Source organism: Trachurus japonicus, chromosome 22 (genome assembly GCF_045865225.1).
Source record: "Trachurus japonicus isolate A0001 chromosome 22, Traja_1.0".
Taxonomy (NCBI): Eukaryota; Metazoa; Chordata; class Actinopteri; order Carangiformes; family Carangidae; genus Trachurus; species Trachurus japonicus.
In genome coordinates, this window is record NC_140928.1 from 7,823,161 (window position 1) to 7,846,865 (window position 23,705).

Consider the following 23,705-nt stretch of genomic DNA (forward strand, 5'->3'; position numbering starts at 1 on the left):
CTCTCATTATTGTCAAATTATAGTACCGGGTAGATGCAGTTAAACGTTGCTAAAATTGGCATTGTCGTGAGAAATTGTATTTAAGATTTTTATTTATTTTGCACCTTATTAGTTTTTTTTCTGCTGTAAATCGTTCAGTGGTGGATGCTTTTGTTTTGAAAAATCCTACCCGGAAGTTCAGGGCTTGTATAAAAATAAAGACGTCTTTAGTAAGATTAGCTTTTTTTTCCCCAGGTAAAGGGCTGTCTAAGATCATATTTATACAGGTATAAATGCGTCAGTATATAAATATCTATGTGAATGCATATCCAGCTGCCAAACATACAACTGTTTGGGAAAAGTTCAAGAAAAGTTAGACGTTACATACAGCGTTTGAGCCTTCAAAATAAAAGTTTTGACGGCGGTAACGGTAAACAAACAGACGAGAGGTGATTTCTTGAGCAGACTGGCCGCTGACCGAGGCTGCAAACACAGACAGCTTGACGGAGGCAGCGCTCGGCATGGCTTGAGGATACAAACTGTCAATAGCGCCAGCGAGCGAGCGAGCAGGTGCTGCTTACTTGCACTTGCGTCGGCTTTATTTCCTCGGCTGGTCGGTGTTAACGGACCGTAATCTGGATAACGAGCGAGCGAGTTAGCGTGGCTCGGCGGCTGTTAGCGGTTAAGGCCGCCATGGCAACGGCCGTTGACAGTGACAGCGGTCGGTTACTTGGCTTTTTGTAGCTCGCAGCCCGTTGGACCAACGGTAGCAGGCAGCGCGCGACCTTGGGGACGACGTTGCCATGGATCTGACTCGGTTGGCGGTGGATGCTGGGCAGTTCATCAACCGGGCTGTTCAGGTACAGTAAATGTTAAATAAACCATAAAAGAAACACCGTATTTAGATATTAAAACACACACTGGCTTAAGATAAGATACATTTGGTGGATGAATGTTGTTCTTGTCATTGCGCCTCCAGTACACGGAGGAGAGCATCGGCCAGGCGGAGAAGACAGAGTTCAACCCCGGCGTGGAGCAGCTCCTGGCCCTGGCTGACGTCACCAAGACCTGCACGGATAATATAATCTCCCAGACCGAGGTGTTACTGCAGCCAAGCCCCGGTGAGAAGGAGAGAGACATTTGTTTAGCTACTTATTCATGATTTCTCGTTAGTTCTTATTATATTAATAAAATAAAAAAAAATCTTATCCTTTATGAGCTCAATTTTTCAGTGTTTCATTTCATCACAGACAAGTAGCCTACTATTTGAGTAATTTTGAACTCAGTCATACTTGCCTCAATCTAAAATAACTCAGTCTTATAACTACATTGTGTTAATAAGTGAATATTACTATAGAATTTATCCCAAACTAATTAAATATGTTTGTTTGTGGGCCTGTGATTTTAATGAGAATGCAAAATATCCCATACTTATGGTACCTGTATATTTAATATGTTGTACAGTACCGTGCATGCATGCCAAAATATTTGTCCTCCTAATGATAAACCTACAAGTCTGTTATGAGCATTAGCATCAAGTGGGTACAAGCCAAGGATTTATGGTTCTCTATGTAAAACCACTAATGACTCTATTAGTCTCTACCTCTGGGTCCCAGTATTTCAGCTTTATTTGCTTCTCCCACAATAGATGCATCTCCTGCGTGCTCCTCTGTTTGCTTTGACTGCAGTTCGGCCTGTTCAGATGAATAGGCATGGTTATTCTTTTGCCTGTTTGAATCCAATTACCTCAGATAATGGAGTTATGAGTGGATGTGGTCGGCAATCTGTCAAATGACCATTCAGCTGCCAGATATAATAATAATATTGTGCCTTTTTTCCCCCAGCGTCTATATCTGCGATATATTTGCAGGTCATGTCTTGTTTATGTATCGACCAAGAGCTTTTAGTTGCTCTTTTTACCTCAGCTTTAGTTAATATGTAAGGGATAATTGGAAGGATATACAATTTGCAAGCAGCTGCCTCCCATTTTCAGCAGCTTTACCCTTCTCTGCACTTTCCTTGTAAAATACAGGATTACATTTGTCCAGGAGGTTAAGAAGTGTGGTGTTTAGTGGTATGTTATATCCTAAAACTTGCTTTTGACACCTGCTCCAAAGGTTAAACTGTGGGATGTTGAAAGTTACCTCTACAGAATGCTGTATTATACCTTTGTATTCATCTTCGTTGCTTTTACCAGGAGTGAAATCATCAATAAATGCCACGTTCATTAGCAGCCACACAAGCCTGAACACCAACAGAACCACCATCATGTGTGAAAGACGATGTGGTGGCCGTTTTTTATCCACATTTTGCGCTGCTGGCTCCATGTTTCTATGAACTGAATCTCAGCCTTTCTGTTTTTATTTGCATCTGAATTCTGAGGTTATAAGAGGTCTTTTTCTTGATCGTTGACAAGGAAACATGTACACCCACATCCTTCAACACGCTGTGAGGTGATTTTCTCCTCAGCCACATGATTTGTGCCTGTCGTGGTTCCTTATATTTTCTACTTTTCCTGTGAGCACCTGTTTTTTTTTGTAGCCAACTTTTCACATCTCCCACACAGTTCTGTCTATACTGACGTTAATCTAGTCAAATTAACATTAACATCATATTTGTGGTATGGTTTTATTACATTTCAAATTCATTGTGAGGATTTTTTCAGCAGTTTTTTTTAGACTTGAAAACTCTTTAACCTGAACTGACCCCTGATTCCTGATGAACAGGAGCTCGGTTAGAGGACCGGCTGTTTGAACAACTGGATTGGAGCGTCCCACCTCGGCCTCGTACCCTCGAGACTCTGGGAGATCAAATGACTCAGGCTGGGCTGGAGATTGGGTCGACCACACCCTATGGTGAGTGTATATTATTCTAAATATCCTTTGTGTCTCAGTATCATTCACACGTGCATCCATAAGTAGTTAGCAGATGCTTTTTACATTGTCATAGATGTTTTTAAGCTTCAATTTGTTTTATGTTCAGGAGCTGCATTGCTGCGGTGTGGAGAGGTTCAGAAGCAGCTCAGTGCCGAAGAAAGAAAGTTTGTCCAAAGCACCAACATCCACTTTCTCACCCCTCTGAAGAGTTTCACTGAGGGGGAATACAAAGCCATACAGGTAAAAAAGTTAAAACACAGTGTGTATAATGTGGTATTGATTTACCAAGATGTTCTCATTGTCCTGAATCTGTATGCTTTCTCATTTCTTTCTGTGTGTGTGTGTGTGTTGGTAGGATGAGCGCAGGATGATGCTGAACAAGCGTTTGGACTTGGACATCGCTAAAACCAGGCTGAGGAAAGCCCACGAGGCCGACCGAGAGGCCAGAGTGAGTTGAAGTCGTTTGAACTTGACCTTCACTGATGAAAAACGTGGCCTTTTGAATACATATCTGGTTTCCTCAGTGAACCAAACAGGCTTTTTCTTCTATATAATACACTAGATATATTACCTTCTTGTTTTTTCTTTCCTTGTCAGAACCTGAATGCAAACCCACTGGATGATGACTACTTGTCTCATGTCTCCTACATGTTCAGCTTCCTGCGTGTTAAATGGCTAAAGGTCAGTGGTTGTAAAGTGGGACTGCACATGGACAAGACAGCTGAACTTGATGTTGGTGCTTTACTTCTCTTCCTCTGTCTCTTTTCCTCCAAACAGATATGGGCTCAGGAAATTTCTCAGGCAAGTTCATTTTGTTTATTATGACGGCTTTAAATCTGTCACTTATTAAGTTGTATAGAACCAAGCATGGTCCTGATGGTCGCAGTAATAGTTTCCTTTCTATTGTTTAGCTGATTCAGATTTAAACCTCTCAAGGGTAATGAGAGATTTGCAGAAACAAAGCTCGTAATTTGTGGACATAATTGGAAAGGGTATAAAAGATGATTGTGTGTGTGTGTGTAGGCAGAGATGGAGCTGAGGATCTGTCAAAGTCTGTTCGATCGACAGACAGAAATTACAAAACGGACTCTGGAAGGAATCAGCAACACTCACGTATGTACACACACACAAAGAAAATGTCATATTGTATATTGTTTTAGCCATTTCTTGTAACATTCATGACTAATACTGAGTTCCCAAGATGTAAACAAGATGTAGATTTCTAGTTTTCTACATGTGTTCTTTATTCACTATCCCATAAAAATCTATATTACGCTCATTTGTTTTTATTTTGTGGTCTCTTTATTTTTATTTTTTTAAGATGTTTAGTATTTTAACATTTGCACTGTGGTTTATTTGTCTCGTATTGTGTTTGTTTTCCTCCCTCAGATCAACCACATGCGGAGCCTGACTGACTTTGTGGAGGCTCAGGCCTGTTTCTTTGACCAGTGCAACCAACATGCTCAGGAGCTTCAGAAGCAGCTGTCGAGGTCAGTGTAGCCTGGTTCACACAACACCTGAGAAAAAAAAACATATTTACTAAACTGAAAGTTAAGCCTGCTGTTTGGAAACCTCATTATGTGTTTCTGTCCACGTCTTTTATCTAAACTGAGAATTAAAACGTCTTCCCTTTTTATACTATCCAATAAGAAAACAACAACATCAAACGGTTCTTTTTTTATATTCAAAATATAATTTGCAGCTCTCCAATTAAAGCCCTGTGCCTCTAATTATTTCAGCATTGTTGTGAAAACTTGACATATTGAACCGTTGATAAAAAAAAAAGTCTTACCACTGAGTTTCCAGTGAGGTTATGGGTGTTTCTGTATTTGCTCGGGTCAGAGAGGGAATCATTCTCGACAGGTCTCTTGTAAATTCAGAAGCCAAATACCACTCCAAATGTATATAACACAGCATTGGGTCCCATCCATCAATTTTTTTATTTGAAACTATAACCCCCTGTTGGCAACAAATTGCTGTTAATCCGTAGATGCTCAGCGACAGAGAGGCATTTAAAGGAGCAGCCAAGGACATCTGGTCTCACAAAGTAAACTTTTTAAGACGCGACTAGTTTAATTACTGACATTAATGACTTGTTTCCCTTTGCAGCATCCCTGCTGTGCTCTGCTCCAATAACTGGCAATCAGCAATTACTAATGAGCCATCAACAAGCAGCAACCATGTAGCCAACGAGCCCACGGGGCTAAATCAGGTCACTCCACTGCCAGTCATCGTCCATCAGCTTCCAGACTTCGACCAGGACTCGTGGACTTCATGTGCGCCGCCCGGGACTAAACATGAAGTAACCACGCAACCACTGGACCAGACAAATAACAACAACAACAACAACAACAGCATCTGCTCCAGTGATAGCCAAGAGATCAGGTACCGTTTAGCATCAGATTCATATGGCAGGACGGACAGCGCTCACGTGGCGACTGCAGAGTCTCCAGCAGCAGTAGTAATCAATGGTGCAGTGACAACGGCGCTGTCCTCTCAGGCGGTGGATGAATCTCAGACGGCGAGCGCAGCGGCTAGTGAGACCATGACGACCAGCGCTGCTGCGGCCGATGAGCCCCAAACAACCAATGAAACGGCTAATGAGCAGCCCGCCGCTAATGGAGATGTCCAGGAGTCATCATCAGCCAGTCAGGATGTGGTTCATTAGAGACTCATATGTGGCGGCGGTGGAGGGCCAAATGACTGACTGTAATGGGACTTGAGCTGAATTATAGTCCAGTGGTAGTCGACGTTGTAGAGCTGAGAATACAGATACACAATCATTAGAACGTGCGGTTCAGTTACAGTGAAAAGAAGTCTTAATTAATCCCATAGGGAAGAAGATAATGTGAAGTGGTTGTAAAAGTGCTTATTTTTCTAAACGTTAAATAGTGCCACAATCATTTTAGCCTTTAGAAATACTCATATACTGTATTATTAATGTTGTATGAAAACGATGAGTGTCGAGTATCAGTCCCGTCTCGTGGCAGTAGAGGTGACGTTTCCTGGCCCTCGGGCTCAGGTTGTATCTGCAGCGCATGGCTGTTGATTTCAGTCGATTATCTGCTAAACTAAATCTTTATTTTTACATTTATTTAGTAAAACGAGAGCTAACTAATTAACAAAAGCTAATCAAGCTTTGTGCCAAGTATACTGTATGTATGTGTCTGTGTGTCTGTGGGTGTAACTACACAAATATGTATGTGTGTGTCCAGTGTATATGCACTCTATCACTTGTATTTACAGCTCAGCCAAACCTGTGACACCTTTAGAAAGAGGTGTGTGTGTACACGTACGTAACTTTCAACATCTGAGATCATTTTCCATATGAACACGTCAAGCGGGGAGCGCGGCAAAGGTGACAGAAACACCAGGCTCAACAGGATCTTTATGCTGTAGCTGCAGCACAGTTCAAAATACTCCTCCTCTCTCACACACTCGCACACACACACACACACTGCGGGTGTTTTCGCTCAAATCACACACTCACTTTCACCCTTTTTTTTTTCGTCCCCCTTTAAAGCCCCCATTAGATGTAATGGGTAGAAGTTTCCATGTCCAGATGTTGTTAATTTTCTTCACAGAGGGGCAGCCCTGCTCTACTGTGGCGTCGGATCTGCTCTGGGGACCCTGGATGGAAACACACACATTAATACAGCATTGGCCTTACTGATGTAATCACCCACCGACTCACCCTCCCCTCAATGCTTTGGTCCCAATACGTAAACATGTGTGCAGGTTTGGGACGGCTACAGTGTTCACATCCTGGTTGCAGCCATGACTCAGTCACATGTTGAGGTTTTTCACTTCACTCATCTGAAAATGTGGAAAATAAATATGCAAACTGTGATGTGATGTCATATCGGCGCAAATCAAGTGTTGACCTTTTTGTTCTCTTGAGTTGAGGTGTCTCTGTTGTTACCTTGTTAAAATCTACATCTCCACACTCTCCACTCCTCTCCAGCCAAACCCCTTGACCTAGATTTTACACACTCACTCGCATACACACAATTATTTCCAAGTCAAGGTCTTGATCGGGCGTTCCAGGCCAAGTCTAATAATATTTAACATCTCTCTAATTAACACCATCCTGACACACACTGTGAAGCTTGTGGTTAAGCTTGCCTCACTTCATTATTAGTGATTGTGTTAACAACATAACGCAGTAATGATTTCTGGTTGTGTAGCACTACAACTCTCACCACGTGTACGTGCAAATGCACGCACACTGAAGTACTACTGCAAAAACTAAAGTGTGTATATATGTGTGTGTGTTTATCCCATGTTTCTGCTCTCACGTCCTCATCTCTCCTGTCAAAGGCCGAGCAAACACATTAGATGGATTAAGCGCTGGTCGTCTATTATTGATCTCAGTGGAGTCAGGAGGCCCCGAGGTTCAATAGCATCATAAATACTTCTATCACGCCGCCGCTCTACATTTATTAGAGACGCCCTCACAGGAGGCACAGTCAGTCACTGCTTGGAGACGGATGAAATTGTGTTTTCCGACTCATTCCTCTAATTTCCTGTTTGTTTGCTCCCTGTGACCGTCGGTGGGAGACAGACAGCAGCTGAGTCGGAGGCTGAAACGATGCTCCGCAGGCTGGTTGAGATGAGAGAGTTATGAAACCTGATAAAGGGAGTGGGATGTCTCTTAATTATATTTGAGTTGAGTTTTATTTTTTGTTTTTTCTCCCTGAGGGACACAGCCAGATAATCTGTCCATGGATTGACAGTGTATAGTTTTATTTATTTATTTCATCCTGCTGGGTTTTTTTTAAAGGGAGACCTGTCCAAAACAGCAGCATAAAGACCAAAACCTCAATGAGCTTGCACTGCTGAATAAAAAAGTCAGACTGTAGTAGACATAGCAACAAGTATTACCATTAATACTATTTATGTAAATTGAAAATGAAAGCAGACCATGTTTAGAGCCCTGAGGTACTCCGTTCAGTACAGTGAGTCAGTTTTAACTGTGCCCACTGTATAACTATAATATTTTAGACTAAGTCACTCCTTTTTTTAAATGGTCAAACATTATTATGTGCCTATTTTCTCGCAGTGACTGTATTGTTTGATTTGTATCTCCATGGTTTCCTCTCCTTATATTGGGGAGCTTAAATGGAAACACCCAAGAATACCACCCAGTTCCCATAAAAAAAACTGGCCTGTGCTGGCTCACTTTGTGCCGTGTTACTGTTAGTGTTAGTGTTATGTGGTTTGTTCATCAGTGGAGCCCGTGTTGCTGCTTTAAATCAGCGTAAATTCACCCGACAACACCCACTGTCCCAGTTTCCCCTGCATGGCACCTCCTCTGGTTTCATCAGGAGAAAGACCCAGACGATTGGATCCGTTCTCCTCTCGTCTTGCAGATAACACGACCCGACTTTAGACATCTCTCTATCTGTCTTTTTCCCCTTTTTCCCATCTTCCTTCCTGTATTTGCTGAGTTTTTTTTTTCTCTTTTTTTTGCCATCGTCTCTCATCGCTCCCTCCCCCTCAGTGCCAGCTGGGAGTGTTTTTGCGTGACAGCTAAACTGTAGGTGTGGTGTGCAGGTGGGGGTGGTAAACAGCGTCTGGCGACTCCTGATAAATGTAGCTCTTCTGTCTCTGGACTCACATATTATTGACTTAAATAGAAATATGACCTATAAAGAGGAAGAAAAAAAAGAAAAGAAAAGCAGGACATGCCTGAGATGATGCAAAGATGAGAACACCAACTCTTTCTAACATGCATACGCACCAGATTTTACACTCCACCTGCAGCTTTTAACTGCTTTGGTGACAGAATCCTAATTACTTATGTGGAAAAATAGATCTACAAATATAGCCTAGTCTGTTCACTTCCTCGCAAAAACATCCACCTTTCTGTCTCCGACTGTCTCTCCATAACTCTTTCTCTGCAGGTTTTCTCTTTTCCGGAGATAACGCTGCCAGCTTCCACTCCATTCAGTCCCTCTGCTGCAATTACAGCCTGTCAGACAGCAAAAAACAGACACACTTTACTGGCAGACATGCTGACGTCTGCAATTGGGGAGCTCAGTCTGAAGGTCTGCAGATAGAAGAGAGGTCGGTCAGTCGGGGGCTTTTCCTCTGACCTTGACCTGTCCTACTTCTGCTGCTTAACCCCAGCACCTGTTGGCCAGAGGGCTGTGTCAATAAGAGTCAGGTCATCTGGCCTCAGTTAGGAGTGCAATGTCACGGCCACATGAAGTCTAATTGACAGTTTATAACCAGGCAACAAAATATAATCACAGCTAGAAAGCAGATTTCTCCGTGTTGCTGAGCAACTAGATTTAATTCAGAGTTAAAACACGCTCATTAAAATCCAGACGGTGCAATTTAGCAATTTTTTTTTTTTTAGATTAAGGAATTTGCTGTTGAAACACAGAGCAGAGAGTGACTCAGACTCATCAGTGTAAAGGTTAAAAGGCAGACAGACCTGAGAGAGTGTGTGTGGATGGACACGTCCTGTGGAAACGACATAGTGTGTGTGTGAAAGTGAATGACTCTTAAATTTACAACTGAGGATCAACACAGTGGTGCTGCTGGTAGAAACAACAACAAAATATTCAGATGATTAGATTTGGATCATTTGATAACTGCAAAATACCTATAAAGTCATTTTAAATAAGTGAGAATTAATTTATAAGATACATAATGTGCAGTGTATGTTCCTATTTTCTGCATACTGTTTTATTCATATGTGTGTGTATGTGTTCAGCAGTCATATATTGCCTAACAACACATACTGTACATTTAAACCTTTTTAAACCTTTCACTCATTCCTCTCCCCCCTTTTCCTTGCCCCCAATTCCCCCAGTGCCCGTGTAATTCCCCCCTCTTTCGCCATAATGCCCCTATTTCCCACTCAGTTTGACTTTTGACACGTTACCTCCACCGAAGCATTACTCACCCAACCTACACAGCACAGCATCCCCCACCCTCCCTGACCTCCTCCCTCCTTCCTCTTCTTCCCCCCTCGGTGAGTTTATAAGTCGGCACCCACTGAGTTGGCTCAGTGTGAAGAATTTTACATTTCAGCAGAAAGTGGGGGGGAGAATAAGAGAGAGAGAGGGGAAGAAAAAACTGGGCGACAAACACATCTGATGTCAACAGTTTTCTTCAATGCTCCATCATGCGTGTGTTCACAATCCGGCAAGTGCTGTGTGTCCTCGGCTGCGTGGTCGGAGCCTCGTGTGTCAGCGAGTATGAGGGAAACTATGCAGACAACTACGACAACGAGATCTCACAGGACCAGCAGGAGGGTGAGTGTCGTTTATTTATCCTCCTGTTGCTTTTTTTAAATCTCCAGCTTGTTTGAACAGATGGCTCATCGTAGAAAAACTGTGTCCTTGATTGACTTGTCTAAGTTAATCAAGATGTTTTTTTTAATGCCTTGAATATCGATAGGTTTGGAGGATCCTATACTATAGGTGTCCCACAGGGCTTTATTCTTGGTCCACCTCTGCTGTAATATCATTATTTCGTATATTTTTGTGCCGATTATTCAATCTATATTATTAATTATGATTATTAATCTACTTTTCCACAGGGAAAAACATGTCTGCTCTCAGTATTCATAATGTAAGGTCCCATAATATTTTGATTTAAGTTATAATGTCCTTAAACAGATCAAGGAAAATACATCTACCATACAGCCTGTGATTTACATTGTAACTTTGTTGTATTCTTTAAATACAAATAAAAACACATATGATTTCCTACTTCAATGAAAGAAGACTTTGTAGAACAAGGAAGAAACAATCATATTCATTCTGACTAAAGAAACTGTATCAACTTCTGTCTAATGAACTTACATCCTCCATAAGGAATCCCACAAGGAATACAAGGAATAGCATATTATATATAACCTGTCCCGTCAGTTTATAATATCTGTCATCCATAAATGATTAATAAGTTCCCGATTATTCAGAGATTCCTGTATTCAAAAAGTTAATTGCTGCGCCCCAGTGTTGGTGAGTTTCTGTCATCAGCTTGGAAAAGTAATGTCCTTCAATAAAACCTCCCTCTGAGTTTTGACTGATTTCCCCATGAAGCCCCCCCCTGTCATTACTTTCCTTGGCAAGAAATTATCATTTCTTTTATGGGTTTTGAAATATATGGAAGTGAACATTCGATTTCCCAAACTTTACCTTGTGTTTCTCAAAACTCTTTCCTTCGGGAGGCTTCTTAAAAATATTAGGCTAATTTATTTCTAGTTTATTCTAAAAAGGCCACTTATTTCTCCCAAATTGCTCCCCGATGCCTTGTTTTCCTGCACCAGTCTGAAGTCATACTGTTACCAGATTTTGGTTATAGTTGGTTATTAAATTCCAATAAGTTTCATAAGAGACACATCTGTGTGTGGTTGTTGTCTCCAGGTCCAGAGTCCCCGACCACGCCGTGCCAGACCGCTGAGTTCTCCCGCTGGGACAAGCTCTTCATCGCTCTGGAGGACTCGCACATGAGGCAGAACATGCTGCTGGAGTCTCTGGAGCAGTGCGGAGGAGGAGGAGGAGGGATGTCCTCTCTCAGGACCCAGGTGGAGAAGCTGGCGACGACGACAGCGAGATGCCAGCAGTGTGTAGTCGGACCCAGCGTGGAGTCGGCGTGCAGAGCACAGGTGGAGCAGGTGAACCTCCGGCTGCAGCGAGGGTTGGTTCAGCTCAGAGAGGAGGGGGCGGAGAGGGAGAGGAGGCTGAACGCCACCTTGCAGATGCTCCTGCACAGCTCTCACGAGGGGAACGTCCGGCTGAAGCGGCTGGAGGAAGGTGGTGGGGGTCACGGTGGAGGTCACAGGGCGGTGGTGACATCATCAGGACCCGGGGACGGCAGCAGCAGGATGCGACACCACCACCAACAACAACAACAACCGACGCCACGGCCCGGAGGTTTTACTTTGGAGATGATGAAGCCCGGCTTCTTTGAGTCGCAGCAGGAAGCGACTTCACCGCTGGACATGGCCGCGATGGAAAGGGCCCTGGTTGCCATAGCAACAGAGCTGCAGAGGGTTCACCTGCAGCTGAGCAGAGTGATAGAGCGAGCAGGAGCGCCGAGGAAGGACAGCAGAGGGGACACATGAAATGAGCAGAGAGAATGAGAGAGACTGACTGGCATCACTGCAATGATAATGATTTTGCACATATTCGTTTTTTAAAGGGCTATTCTTTCTTTTTCTTTTCTTTTTTTTCCAAATGTGAGCTTGTTTATGTCTTGTAACGATGAGTTTAAATGTACTATAAATGTTGTGGGTTCATTATAATGAATAAAAATTCATTACACAACCTAATCAGCCTCATGGAAAGGTTTCCTCCCTCCTCCCACACACTAATCAACTCGTTCTCAGGGCTGCAGACTTTTTTTTTTTTAAACATGCATGCCTACACTTTCATTTGTCAGTGCATGTGCTTCGCTGCCTTAATGCTCGTGTAGCTATAGCTGTGGTTAATGTCTGCAATTACCTACGACCACACGAGAGTGTGTCAGAGTGGTTTTTGGATTGTGTTGAATTCTGGGCAGGTCTCTCCCGCTCATTAGCTGCTTTAAGAGTCTGTATATGTGAAGAGACCATGACTTACCATTCTGTGGGTGTTTATGATTAATGAATCCCTGCCAGCGCTATTACACTGCTGGCCATCCGTCCCTCCTGCACACACACACACATTCATTCATTGTTACCACCAAGAGTATTTTCTATATTCTACGGTTTCTATGTGATTCATTAGAAAACAAAGTTCAAAATTACTTGTTGACTATCTTAAATAGGCCTACTTAAATCAATATTTCACCAATTGTCAACTCACCGGAAGGGTTTGGAAACTTTCTGAGTCATCAAAACGCTTTAGGAGTTCCAGGGGGGGTCCGGCTGGCAACGGATTTTCACATAATGGCGGCGGATAGAGTTCACTTTTGAATCGTCCAAAACACACTATGAAACATCCAGATACCTCCATACTGCTCGTCTGTACTGACCCAAGTGTCCTGAAGCCGCCACATGAAAAAGTTGTTCGGAAAAAAAATATTTTTATCTCTGTTATTAGCCTTGTTGTAGTAGTAGCTCCCAGTGGCTCTGTTGATGTTTGTGCGCATGCGCGAGATTTGCGATGTAAACACGGAAGAACATCTCGCAGCAAATCTCGCGCATCTCACACAGCCACTGGGAGCTACTGCTACAACACGGCTAAAAACAGAGATCAAATTATTTTTTTCGGAACAACTTTTTCATGTGGCAGCTTCAGGACACTTTGGGTCAGTATAGACGAGCAGTATGGAGGTATCTGGATGTAGTATTTCTGGTATTAGTAGTAGTATTTCTAACAGTCCACTACTAGAGTGTTTGCCGTTCTTGTAGTTGCATTGTTATTTTTTGTGTCATGTCATGTCCGTGGGCCCTTGTGCTTACATTTTTGTCACTGTGCTTGAATAAAAAATATTTTTGAAAAAGAACAGGACGATGCGCACAGGGAGAAAATCAGTGATGGAGAAAATATTCAGATTCCTGTAGCTCAATGTACATAACATAAATAAGAAGTAGTGACATACTATAAACACTATATTGGTTGCAGAATTTAAGGGTCATAGCTGATCAGTGCTCATTCATATATTTTTATGTAGTGTATAACAACAAATCACACTTTTAGAAATGGCCATATGGTGTTTAATGTAAAATCTGCATAGTAGCTATTTACAGTTGTCAAGTAAATGTAGTGAAGTAAAAAGTCAAAATCTAACTCTGACGCCTGTTCAAGTAAAAGCACAGGTACAGTCCACCATCCACCACCGTGCAACACAGAGCAACAGTGAACATTTGAAACGTATGTGAGTCTAATTAGGCCATGGCACTGACATCACACGTGCTTTCACCAATTAACGACTTAAAACCGTGGCATGAATGTATGCCTGTGCTCATGCCTGTGTATATGTGTGTGTCTGTGTGTGTGTGTGTGTAGACTTTGTCCTTATAAATCTGCAGCTGTGTGGAGATCTGCTGCCAAGATCTGAAGTTTCTTTTCTTTTCTTTTTTAATTTTCCAGCCTTTTTTCATTGAATGTCTCAAAGTAACAGGACACAGATGAACGTAATGGACTAATAAGGATGGCAGTACTTCTCACTACACCTGTTTCCCCATGATAGCCAATGCGGGGGCACTTGCTTTCATTAAAAAAAAGCAAAAAAAGAGTCTCCATCTGTGCAATGTGTGTGGGAATTTCAGTGAATGAAAGGTTTTGCCGTGTGCCCATTGATTTTCAAAGGAGAGAAAAAGGTGAGAAAGAGTGGAAAAAGAGAAAAGAGGAAGCTAATGAAGGGGAAAATAGAGGAGGACAGACCCAGGAAGAAGAGAAAGAGAGAAGTCAGTGGTTACGTGTTGGACAGACAGTTATTAGACGTAATGACTGACTGCTCCCACACACGCACAGAGTGTTTTTATCAGCCAGCTGTCCTGACACAGCACAATAAGCAGCCAGCATCAGATCAGCCTCGCTCGCTGCTCTGGCTTCCGTTCGTTCCGCTCCTTCCCTTTCATCTTGAGTTTCGTCGTCGTCTGCCATCACTCTCTCTCCTCCCCCTGCTTCTTATCTGTATGCCAATTCCATCATCTTCTCTCTCTCTCTGTCTCTGGCTCTCCCTCTCTCTTTCTCTACTTCCATTTATCTCGTTCTCCTCTCCCTTTGCCTCCCGTCCCGTCTCTTGTTTTTCTTCTCTGCAGCCCGCCGCCAAGTAGACGGCATCAATCCTTGGCCGACCCTCAGCTGGCTGGTAAAAGAGTGACTGACATTACAATCCTGTGAAATGTCGCCAACATCCACGCAAACACACTCTCTCTCTCTCTCACTCACACACATACACACACGCTGTTGCAGGGATAGTTCAACATTTTGGCAAATTGGCCCATTGACATAATCCCTATAGTTATATAGCAGTAGGTTCGTTACCTTTAATTGTCGGTGCAAGCAATTTTTAGAATGGCGGAGCAGAGCCGTGAGCTGCTCAGAGTTACGCTACAGAGGCTAATGGGATTTCTTGGTTTCTCTCATCAAACTCATCAAATACACAATCCAACAACTCCAAAATGCTCTCGTTGACAAGTTGTGACCTGCACATTCACCACACTATGAGATAATAACAGAACGTTACGAGACGGAGTTGTTTTAGAGGTAAATGCAGAGACTGCTTGCTGAAAAACTGTCCCTTAAGGCAACGCGCATCAGCGGTTTTGCATGAATTTACCTCTAAAACAACTCTGTCTGGTAACGTTCTGTTATTATCTCATAGCGTGGTGAATGTGCAGGTCACAACTTGTCCACCAGAGCGTTTTGGAGTTGTTGGATTGTGTATTTGATAAGTTTGATGAGGGAAACCAAGAAATCCCATTCACTACGCCTCCGTAGCGTACCTCTGAGCAGCTCGTGGCTCTGCTCTGCCGTTCTAAAAATTGCTTGCACCGACAATTAAAGGTAATGACCCTACTGCAGTGTTTCCCCCAGAAAATTTGTTAGTTAAGGTGGTGGTTGCTACATTTTAATTTTTTTAAGACGTTAGTTTAGGCGGCAGCTCTTTGTTGTTAAGGCAGCCGCCTTAACAGGAAAGCGCTGCGGGAAACCCTGTACTGCTATGACTATAGGTATTATGGAAATGGGCCGATTTACCAAAATGTTGAACTATCCCTTTAATAAGGTGAGATCTTGATTTACAAGTGGCTTCGACAATGCATTGTGGTCATCAGAGAGATTTTTAATGTCACATCACATAGTCACTATAACACGACAACACAATATTGGCACTTTTCCCAAAAAGCAAAGAGGACGATACAAAATAGATAACGCTCCGATAAACATTCAGCAAGTCTCGTATGTACACGGGAACAATCTCATGAAGGAGGGAGAAGTGAGTGAGCGGGAGGAGGAGAGGAGTGGAAAGTGAAAGTGACAAGATCGGAGAGGAGGCGTCTATTTGATGGGCGAGTCCAGAATCTCCTCATACTCCTCCCTTTGGCGCCGGCCGGCCCCTCGAGACGGGAGCAGCTTCATCGCCACCAGCCAGCCGACGCTCAGTATGACCATCACGCTCCCCACCACCTCGGGCGCGCTGGGAACGGCCGGCATCATGGCGAGGTGCAGCAGCAAGGCGACGGGTATCTCCAGGCTCTGAGAGGCGGACACCAGAGCCGGGTGGATGCGCGTGAGGGCGTGTGTCATCCCGAGGAAGGCCGCCACCGAGCAGCCGACCAGGCCGAGGACGACGCCCCACGCCGCGGCGCTCGTAGGCCACGACCATCCTTCCTGGAGCACGGCGAGGGCGGCCGGGGCGAGCACGCAGCCCGTCCAGCTCACCGTGAACAACGCCGTTCCCACTCCCACCCGCTCCTTCAGAGAGCGGTACCCGACCAGCGCCAGAGCCATCCACAGTCCGGCGAGCGCTGACAGAGACCAGCCGAACGCCCCTCGCCAAAACGCCACCGGGTCCGTCGGCGGCCGGTCCGAGTTGTTGGTCTCGTCCACGGTCGGAAGCAACACGAGCCCCAAACCGCACAGCCCGGCGCCCAAGGTGATCCCGTCGGCCAATCCCAGCCTCTCCTCCAGGAGCAGGAAGGCCAGCGTCGCCGACAGCGCCGTGGTCGCCAGGCGCCAGGTCGTCACGGCGTTCCCGGGCGAGACGAAGGTCAAGGACGAGTAGGCGCAGCAGAGGGAGAGCGAGTAGGCGACGCCGTAGCAGAGCAGACGGAGACGGTAGCCCTCCGGTCCGAAGGGGTTGTCGCCCCGGTGCAGCGGCACGGCGACCGCCAGGAGCTGGACCACGGAGCGGACCAAGAGGAGGAACAGCGGTCCGAGGTCGAAGCGTTCCGAGGCGAGGCGCGTCAGGACGATCAGACAGCCGTGAGCCAGCGCGGCGCCCAGCAGCCCCACCCAGGTGAGCCGGGACGCGGACACGGACGCCTCGCCGAAACTGGCCAGCTGCTCCCCGACCCCTTTGCCTGGCGCCTTCGCTGCCCTCGCCGTCGCCTCGCCAACGCCGCTGCTGCTGCCTCCTCCATCTCCTCCTCCGCCTCCTCCTCGTTCTCCTCCTCCTCCTGCAGACGCGCCTTGAGCCTTCGGCGCTGCATCCTTATCTCTAGGGGTGGGAGAAAAAATCGATTCACATAAATATCGCGATATCTTTTTTGACGATTTTTAAATCAATTTTTTTTAAAGCAGAAGTAAGCGATCCGGTCGTTTTGGCTAACTTCTTGTCAGCCAATGGAGTTAGCAGCCCCCGCCCTCGTCATGGATCTATTGGTCCTCGTCCCTACGTCACCACATTCACGCTCATCCCTTGGCTGCACACACAGCCCTTCATGCCGTTCTCTCTCCTCATTGGATAAAGGTTGTAGGACACAAGGAAGTATACAAGAAGTTTTCTCCTCGGCTTACAGCAGAGCAGAGTGACTGACAGACCCGTGTTTCGGACCAAACATTCTATGTAAGTGATTGCCGTCGGAAGATATAACTACGTAAGACTTATATTAACACAAATATTCCGCTTACTTCTGCTTTAAATATTGTGCAATGTGCATTTGTTAGCCTTTTTTACATACAGAGAGAACAGGTTTTTTAAAGGGTTTAAGTTCACTTTATAATGGAGTATGTTAATTTATAGGCCCCTACAGTATTTGTGTGCAGATAAATGTTAAAAATGCAGACTAAAAATCGAGAGAATTGGCAATTTGAATCGAATCGCCATCCAAAAAAATCGTAGAAGAATCAAATCGGGAGAAAAGCATATCGTCCCAGCCCTACTTGTCTCTGTCTTTGGAGCCGCCGAACAGGGTGAGGGGCCACCGCCTGGTCTCCGTCAGCTGCTTCCTGTCCGACGTCTCCACCAGGAACGAGCCGAAGTCCTCGAAGGACGGCGCGTCGTCGTAGCCGTCGTCGCCCGGCTGCGGGAAGTGCGTGTGCACGCCGGGTTGAGGGGAGTACGGCGCGTGCGTACTGTGCGTGGCGTACTTGGCGGTGACGGTGTGAGGGTGGATCTTGACTCGCTTCTTGGCGCTGCCCAGCAGGTGGGTGGACTCCATTTTGAAACCTCAGAGAAGACAGAGACACCTGCGATGGGAAGAAGGAAAAACCTTTAGAGCCATATTCAATTCATATTTTACACACACAGACACGCACACTGGTGAAAGCCCTCCCTCCCCTTCTGTGATATCTCATATATCTTTAATATCCAAGATAATAATAGCAGTGACTCACATCTTCCCTTGTGTTTGGCAGCCGGCGTGCGTAAGCAGTAGCAGCAGCAGCAGCGGCGGCTAAACTGTGACATCACAAGTCCATATCAGCAGAACCATACAGACCCATAATGGTTTATTAGCCAACTCTAATTATCTCGCCTTTTAGTCTCCCAATATAACATGACCTTCATGGGTGGGGAAGGGGGAGGGAGGGAGTTTAGAGATTGTTGTCAGTGTCTGTTACGTAAGCAACTGTCTCTTTCTCTTCCCGCTGGTTCGCCGTTACACTCGAGTCGGGGAAATAATATATAAAGTTACTCCGCTCTCAAAATCAAATAGCAAAAAAGAAGACGGATGCAGTATTTGAATCGCACGTCCCATCTAATCCTTCTCCAGCATCCCTCTTCCACCGTCTCCCCTCCCCCCTCCTCTCATCCTCAGTCTCTTCAACTCTTGTTCCTCTCTTCAAGGTGCTGCTCCACAGATGACTAACCTATATCTGACGTAGTAGTAATAGCTCTGCTCTCTCTCTGCAGCAGAACAATACGGCCATGCAGGTTGCTACAGCGGCAAGCGCACTGCTGCATTTCAGCACCCCGCCGGTTACCGTGGGAATGAAGTGTATGTGTGTATGTGTGTGTGTGTGTGTGTGTGTGGGGGGGGTTATACTTTCACATGACATAATGTTTATCTACAGTACAGAAAAGCATATGGTGCTCAGTTATTTATTACCCTGGAGTAGCTCAGTATTACTCAGTGGTAATTTGGCTTCTTTCTTTTTTTCGTGTTCTTGTTTTTACTGAATTCAGAACAAGTTGGCACAGGACAATACTTGTATTATTTTTAAAAGCATTGCATAATAACAGGAGATAAATGAAACTGACTCATAGATAGGCTTTCTTTTTTTAGATGTAGCCTATCATTTTATGAATGACGCTTACTACTGCTAGAATGATTCAGTCTATTTAAATATATATATATATATATATATATATATATATATATATATATATATATAAAAAAGACTACATAAGGTAGGAAACAGAGACCTGCAGCTGTACTAAGTCTATGTGATGGCATCAAATAGACCATATATTTGTAATTCCTATAAGATTTTTTACATGTTTTTGTGTATGTGCACATATGTGGGATTTTTGTTTTGATGTGAGAAGAGGAAAATATTGTAAACTGAAAATCTAGCAAACCCGTCTGCAAAGTATAAATGCACTCTCTCAGAATTAGAAAATTTGTGATTGTAAAAAACTAAAACACTTGATCAGTACAAGGAAAAAAAAAAAAAAAGGAAAAGGTGAAAAGTATGAGGTAAAAATGTCAACCGTGGTACAGTAAAAGTCTATTTTCTTTTCCGTCAGTTGAGAAACAGCCCAGAGACAAAATGTCGAAACTGTTAATAGCTATTCCATCATATCAAACACCAATCAATCAATGCAACAATCATTTTAAAAAAATCCAATAATAGCACGAGGCACATTGATCACCCATAATGACCTAAACATAACCAGAGATGTAGCCTAACTACCACAAGACTTCAGCTGAGCACAGCTGGATGAATTGGACCTCGACAGTCCCATTATTGATCACCAATATGCATCTTAATCAGGTTGTAAAAGCATCAATTAAGTTGTTTTTTTTTTTTTTTGTATTTGACTGATTAGTTTAAAGGTCGGGCTGTGTGATCCGACTGCAGCAGAATCTGTGGCCTTTGCTTTCTTCTTCAAAGTCGTAGATTATTACTCCCACTTTCCAGTCTGTTACAGTAACGGGTCGTGGTGTGAGTGCTGCTTCTCCCTGGTTAATGGCAGGCGCTCGTTAATTATTTATCTTAAAAATAGGTTGCAATTAACTGGCTTTTGAAAATATGGATTTCTAACGGAAATTTGACTGCATTTGAACTATCCTTTCAACTACTGAGCCTCATTTCCTTCCTCCTCCAGATAGATACGCCCTGCCCTGCTAAAGGCTGAATTCGACTTCAAAACTGTCAGTGGATGATTTCACTTCAACTTCACAGCTCCCTGACTGAAGTTATTCTATTAAAACACAGCCACGGGCATGAATGAGGTTCTAGTCTACACACTTAATATGACATTTGAGGAGGATCCAGTCATCCATACTCCCAGCGAAGGTTACGTGAAATCTGATCATCTGCTCTGTGAGTACACAAAAGGCCAAATAAAAAAAGAAAGAAAGAGGATCAGGATGTTCCTGTCTGACTCTTCTCTTCTCAGTCTGGTTGATGCATCCTGCCTCTGCAATGCTGCTGCTGCTGCCTCTGCTGTTTCCCTCCAAAGCTCGTTTCACACCTTACACAACCCCAAAGTGAGCTGCTACGACCGATCACACCGGACCTTCACAATAAATCTCCAAGAGAGTGAGTGAGTGAGGATGAGGATGCTTGCTGCTTGCACTCAAGTCAGTGAAGGAGATGAAACTGTAAACTGTCCGCCTGGACCGTTTAAGCTTCTTGCATCCTCTAGCCTATACTATATTTTTTATTTACCTCCTCATCACTCTCAAAGCAATAACATCCTCTATATTGACTATTAACATGCCACCATGCAGTCACTTTATAAATGCTTTACTCCTCTCTCTGCGGTTAATAATTGAACAGTCTGGAGGCTTTATTCAGCTGTCAATGCTCATATATTTAAACTAAGGCTGATCAGAGCTAATGTGCTGCATAATGTTATTAAAGAAGGGAATAATGAGTGTGTTTATGTTGCTTATGGGTTGTTGCCTGGCTGTCATTATGCAAATGCAGTGTGTACGTATGTGTGTGTCAGATTGGGTGTGTGTGTTTGTGTGAAGGGAGATGTTTTTTCCTCAAGGTTATCTAGGTTCCTCTGTGATGCGCCCCTGTGACGCCAGAGGGTTGAAAATATAGACACATACACACACGGAGGTTGTGTTACATGTGTTGTCGCATGTAGATTCAATTATACAGGCCTATAGGTCGTTTTTATATCATTGCACAGCACATCCACATTCTCTTCTTTTTCTTCTTCCGTCTCCAAGGTTGACGGTTGGGTTGGCAGCAGCAGACTCAGGACAGAGCCTGAGGTTGTGTTATTGGTAATCCATCAAGAAAAAAAAACGTGTGCATGTGTGTAGTTAAGATGTTGAAGCCTACAATGACAGCCCGACCCGTGACCCATGACGAATTCTTGAATGGAGAGAAGAGAAGCGCGCACTCGTTCACACTCCTGCATGCATGCGCCCTCGGTCTGGCACACGTATACGGCAGAGCCAATCAATGAAACCTAACCTCAGACGGTTTCCTAATTACTGACCTGCTGTAATTTAGAGGTGTTTTTTTCTTTCCCTTCTTTTTTCTTTTCTTTGCATAATGCGATATAATCAATAAAGAAGCATTTGGGTTATTTATAGCTTCTCCTATTGACCAGTTCAAGACAACTCACCTGCTTTGCCCGCAGACCAGCGGCTGATTCCACCGGGTTGAACTTCACGCTCTCTCAGCCTCAGTCATTTACAGAGCATCTCCATCGCTCCATCACCTCATCTTGGCCATTTCCTCTTCTCCTCCTTCTTCTCTTTCTTTTTTAACCTCTCCTCGCTCTTTGCTCCTGCGGCAAGTGTCGCTCAGAGGAGGAGGATGATGAGGGCACCGCGGCAGCTCCGGTCCAGACCCTGCGACACCTGCGCTCACCTCACTCCGCCCTGCTGCTGCTGCTGCTGCTGGAGGTTGTTTTCTCTTTAATAGGCTTTTATTTATGGCGACCGTCTGCCCGCCTATCGCACACTGAGCTCTGGTACAGATGCTCCTCCAGAGAGAGGCAGAGACTGAGCGAGAGAGAGAGGAGAGATAGGGAGAGGAGAGAGGTAATCATGACGTCTGAGCATGCGTAGCAACCACTGAACACCAGCACTATCACACTGTGCGTTATCACCGTGTGTGTGTATGTGTAGCACTGTCTGACATTATCATAATGAAAAAAATACTTTCCCAATGTATTCTTTAACTGCAGCCTATTGTTCTTGCCAGTTGCTTTGAGAAACATTAGCCTACAAAAAACAATTAAAGCTCATTAGAGGCTATAGCTAATGATCCCTTTGCACGGACCCACATTTTTCACTTTGTTCACTGGGCCTCAAAGTTCACTGTAGCCTACCTCATTAAGGTTGATTGAACAGACCTCTCACCATGCTAGGCCTACTTCAAAACAGTGTTTTAAAACAAAAACAATCTGCGCCCTGCTCCACATTACACTCATAATGAGTTTCATCATAACTTGGACGTTGGATTTCCCCATTTTCCAGTCGCCTTTCTCAACAGAAATGACCCCTGAAGTCAGAATTTCAACACCAGTTTGTCCGAGTGTGCAGTGCAAGATGGCCGCTCCATGCATCAACAGTGAATAGCCTATAGGCTAAAAGCTGTAGGTTACGTTACACCGCTTATTAGCCTCATCTGCCATCATCCTGGACAAGTAAAATAAACCAAGTGTACACTTATGCATGGTGTGTAATATTCACATGATCAAAGAAAGGTACACAGAAAAACAAAAACATATCAGTTAAATGGTATAGGCGTCATTTACGAGGCAGAGCATTCTCAGCTATGATATATAAACCCTCTTGCAAGAATGGTTGAAATATTCTACGAATATGACAAAAAGGGTTCCCACGTTTTACGAAACACATCATCTTTGCTGTGCAGTTTGTAGATAGTCCAAAGCAACATATTCGAGTGTCACCCTTTGCCATTGAATCTTAGATGAAACTTTATCCATTATCCAATTTAAGAGAATACATTTTATGTTGCCATCAGGTGTAAATTATCATGTAGGTTGTTGTTATCAATTCTAATAGCTAACAACAACTATTAGTCCCATCTGACCAGACCAATCAGCTAATACACTGAGCATAAATGCACTGGTGTAAACAAGAAGCAGACTGTCTGCATTGCGGATGATTTATTACAAAAAAAAAGAAAAAAAAAAAGTATAAAATATTAAGCTACTGGACAACAGCCAAGACAATGAGGTCAGTTAATTCTTTTATTTTGTTATCCATGTGGTTTTCACCAGCTGAAGTTGATAAGATCAACTCAGGGAGTGACCATTGATACCTACGTCATCTGTTTCTAAATGTCCCAGTTTTCATCCATCCAGACTAGCTACACCACACCCACTGAGAAGAAGGCATCACAATCGTCAAACCCTTAAACTTCTCGACTTCCACACAGTTCTCTAACGCACTGAGCTCCTTAGTTTCGGACGGTTGCCTTTTCTCTCTCTCTCTCTCTCACAGCTTTCCTCTCTGCTCTTTGGGTGCTGTCCAGAGGAAAAGTTGGCTGTGAGACCTCGTAAGTGAAAGGACCATTCAGAAGTTTTATGGTCTTCTGTTTGCATCTCAGGTAATTTATTGTATCTCGAAGCACTAAAACTGTGCTATACATGAGTCAAAGACTTGAAGAATTGTTGCAGGTCAAGTAGATCAAGAATTAAGACAATGGTTTGGTTGATCTCCAGAGAAACAGGAGCCCAAGGTTATGCAATGTTTTCCACTGATGCTCAGGATTTTACTGCACTATGAAGGTGTTTCTTTTTATCATACAAACCAATATGCATGGCAATAATGGTAAGACTGGTGAGGAC

At 44.0% G+C, this 23,705-nt stretch overlaps 2 protein-coding genes and 1 pseudogene across 2 annotated transcripts; 2 read left to right on the forward strand and 1 right to left on the reverse strand.

Moving 5' to 3' along the window:
- The first annotated feature begins 408 nt into the window (after window positions 1-408).
- LOC146963399 (endophilin-B1-like) lies at window positions 409-6,709 on the forward strand. The gene is made up of 10 exons (XM_085767792.1): window positions 409-839; window positions 959-1,100; window positions 2,706-2,834; window positions 2,962-3,095; window positions 3,211-3,303; window positions 3,453-3,536; window positions 3,633-3,660; window positions 3,883-3,968; window positions 4,245-4,345; window positions 4,965-6,709. Exons 1-10 carry the CDS (start codon window positions 783-785, stop codon window positions 5,521-5,523), a joined length of 1,413 nt encoding a protein of 470 aa, XP_085623918.1. The 5' UTR covers window positions 409-782; the 3' UTR covers window positions 5,524-6,709.
- A 3,122-nt stretch (window positions 6,710-9,831) lies between these two features.
- Window positions 9,832-12,089, forward strand: LOC146963400 (uncharacterized; annotated as a pseudogene).
- A 3,463-nt stretch (window positions 12,090-15,552) lies between these two features.
- On the reverse strand, window positions 15,553-21,917 carry slc35g2a (solute carrier family 35 member G2a). Its single transcript, XM_085767901.1, has 3 exons — window positions 21,507-21,917; window positions 17,633-17,938; window positions 15,553-16,967 (listed from the first exon to the last, which is right to left on the reverse strand). Exons 2-3 carry the CDS (start codon window positions 17,908-17,910, stop codon window positions 15,806-15,808), a joined length of 1,440 nt encoding a protein of 479 aa, XP_085624027.1. The 5' UTR covers window positions 17,911-17,938; window positions 21,507-21,917; the 3' UTR covers window positions 15,553-15,805.
- Between the last annotated feature and the right edge of the window lie 1,788 nt (window positions 21,918-23,705).

Bases quoted from the DNA above. Each gene is read 5' to 3' on its own strand.
- LOC146963399 (XM_085767792.1), top strand. From the start codon at position 783: ATGGATCTGACTCGGTTGGCGGTGGATGCTGGGCAGTTCATCAACCGG. The intron at 2,835-2,961 runs GTGAGTGTATAT...TTTTATGTTCAG, and splicing joins TGGGTCGACCACACCCTATG to GAGCTGCATTGCTGCGGTGT. The intron at 3,969-4,244 runs GTATGTACACAC...TTCCTCCCTCAG, and splicing joins AAGGAATCAGCAACACTCAC to ATCAACCACATGCGGAGCCT.
- slc35g2a (XM_085767901.1), bottom strand. From the start codon at position 17,910: ATGGAGTCCACCCACCTGCTGGGCAGCGCCAAGAAGCGAGTCAAGATC. The intron at 16,968-17,632 runs GTAGGGCTGGGA...TCCCACCCCTAG, and splicing joins GGCTCCAAAGACAGAGACAA to AGATAAGGATGCAGCGCCGA.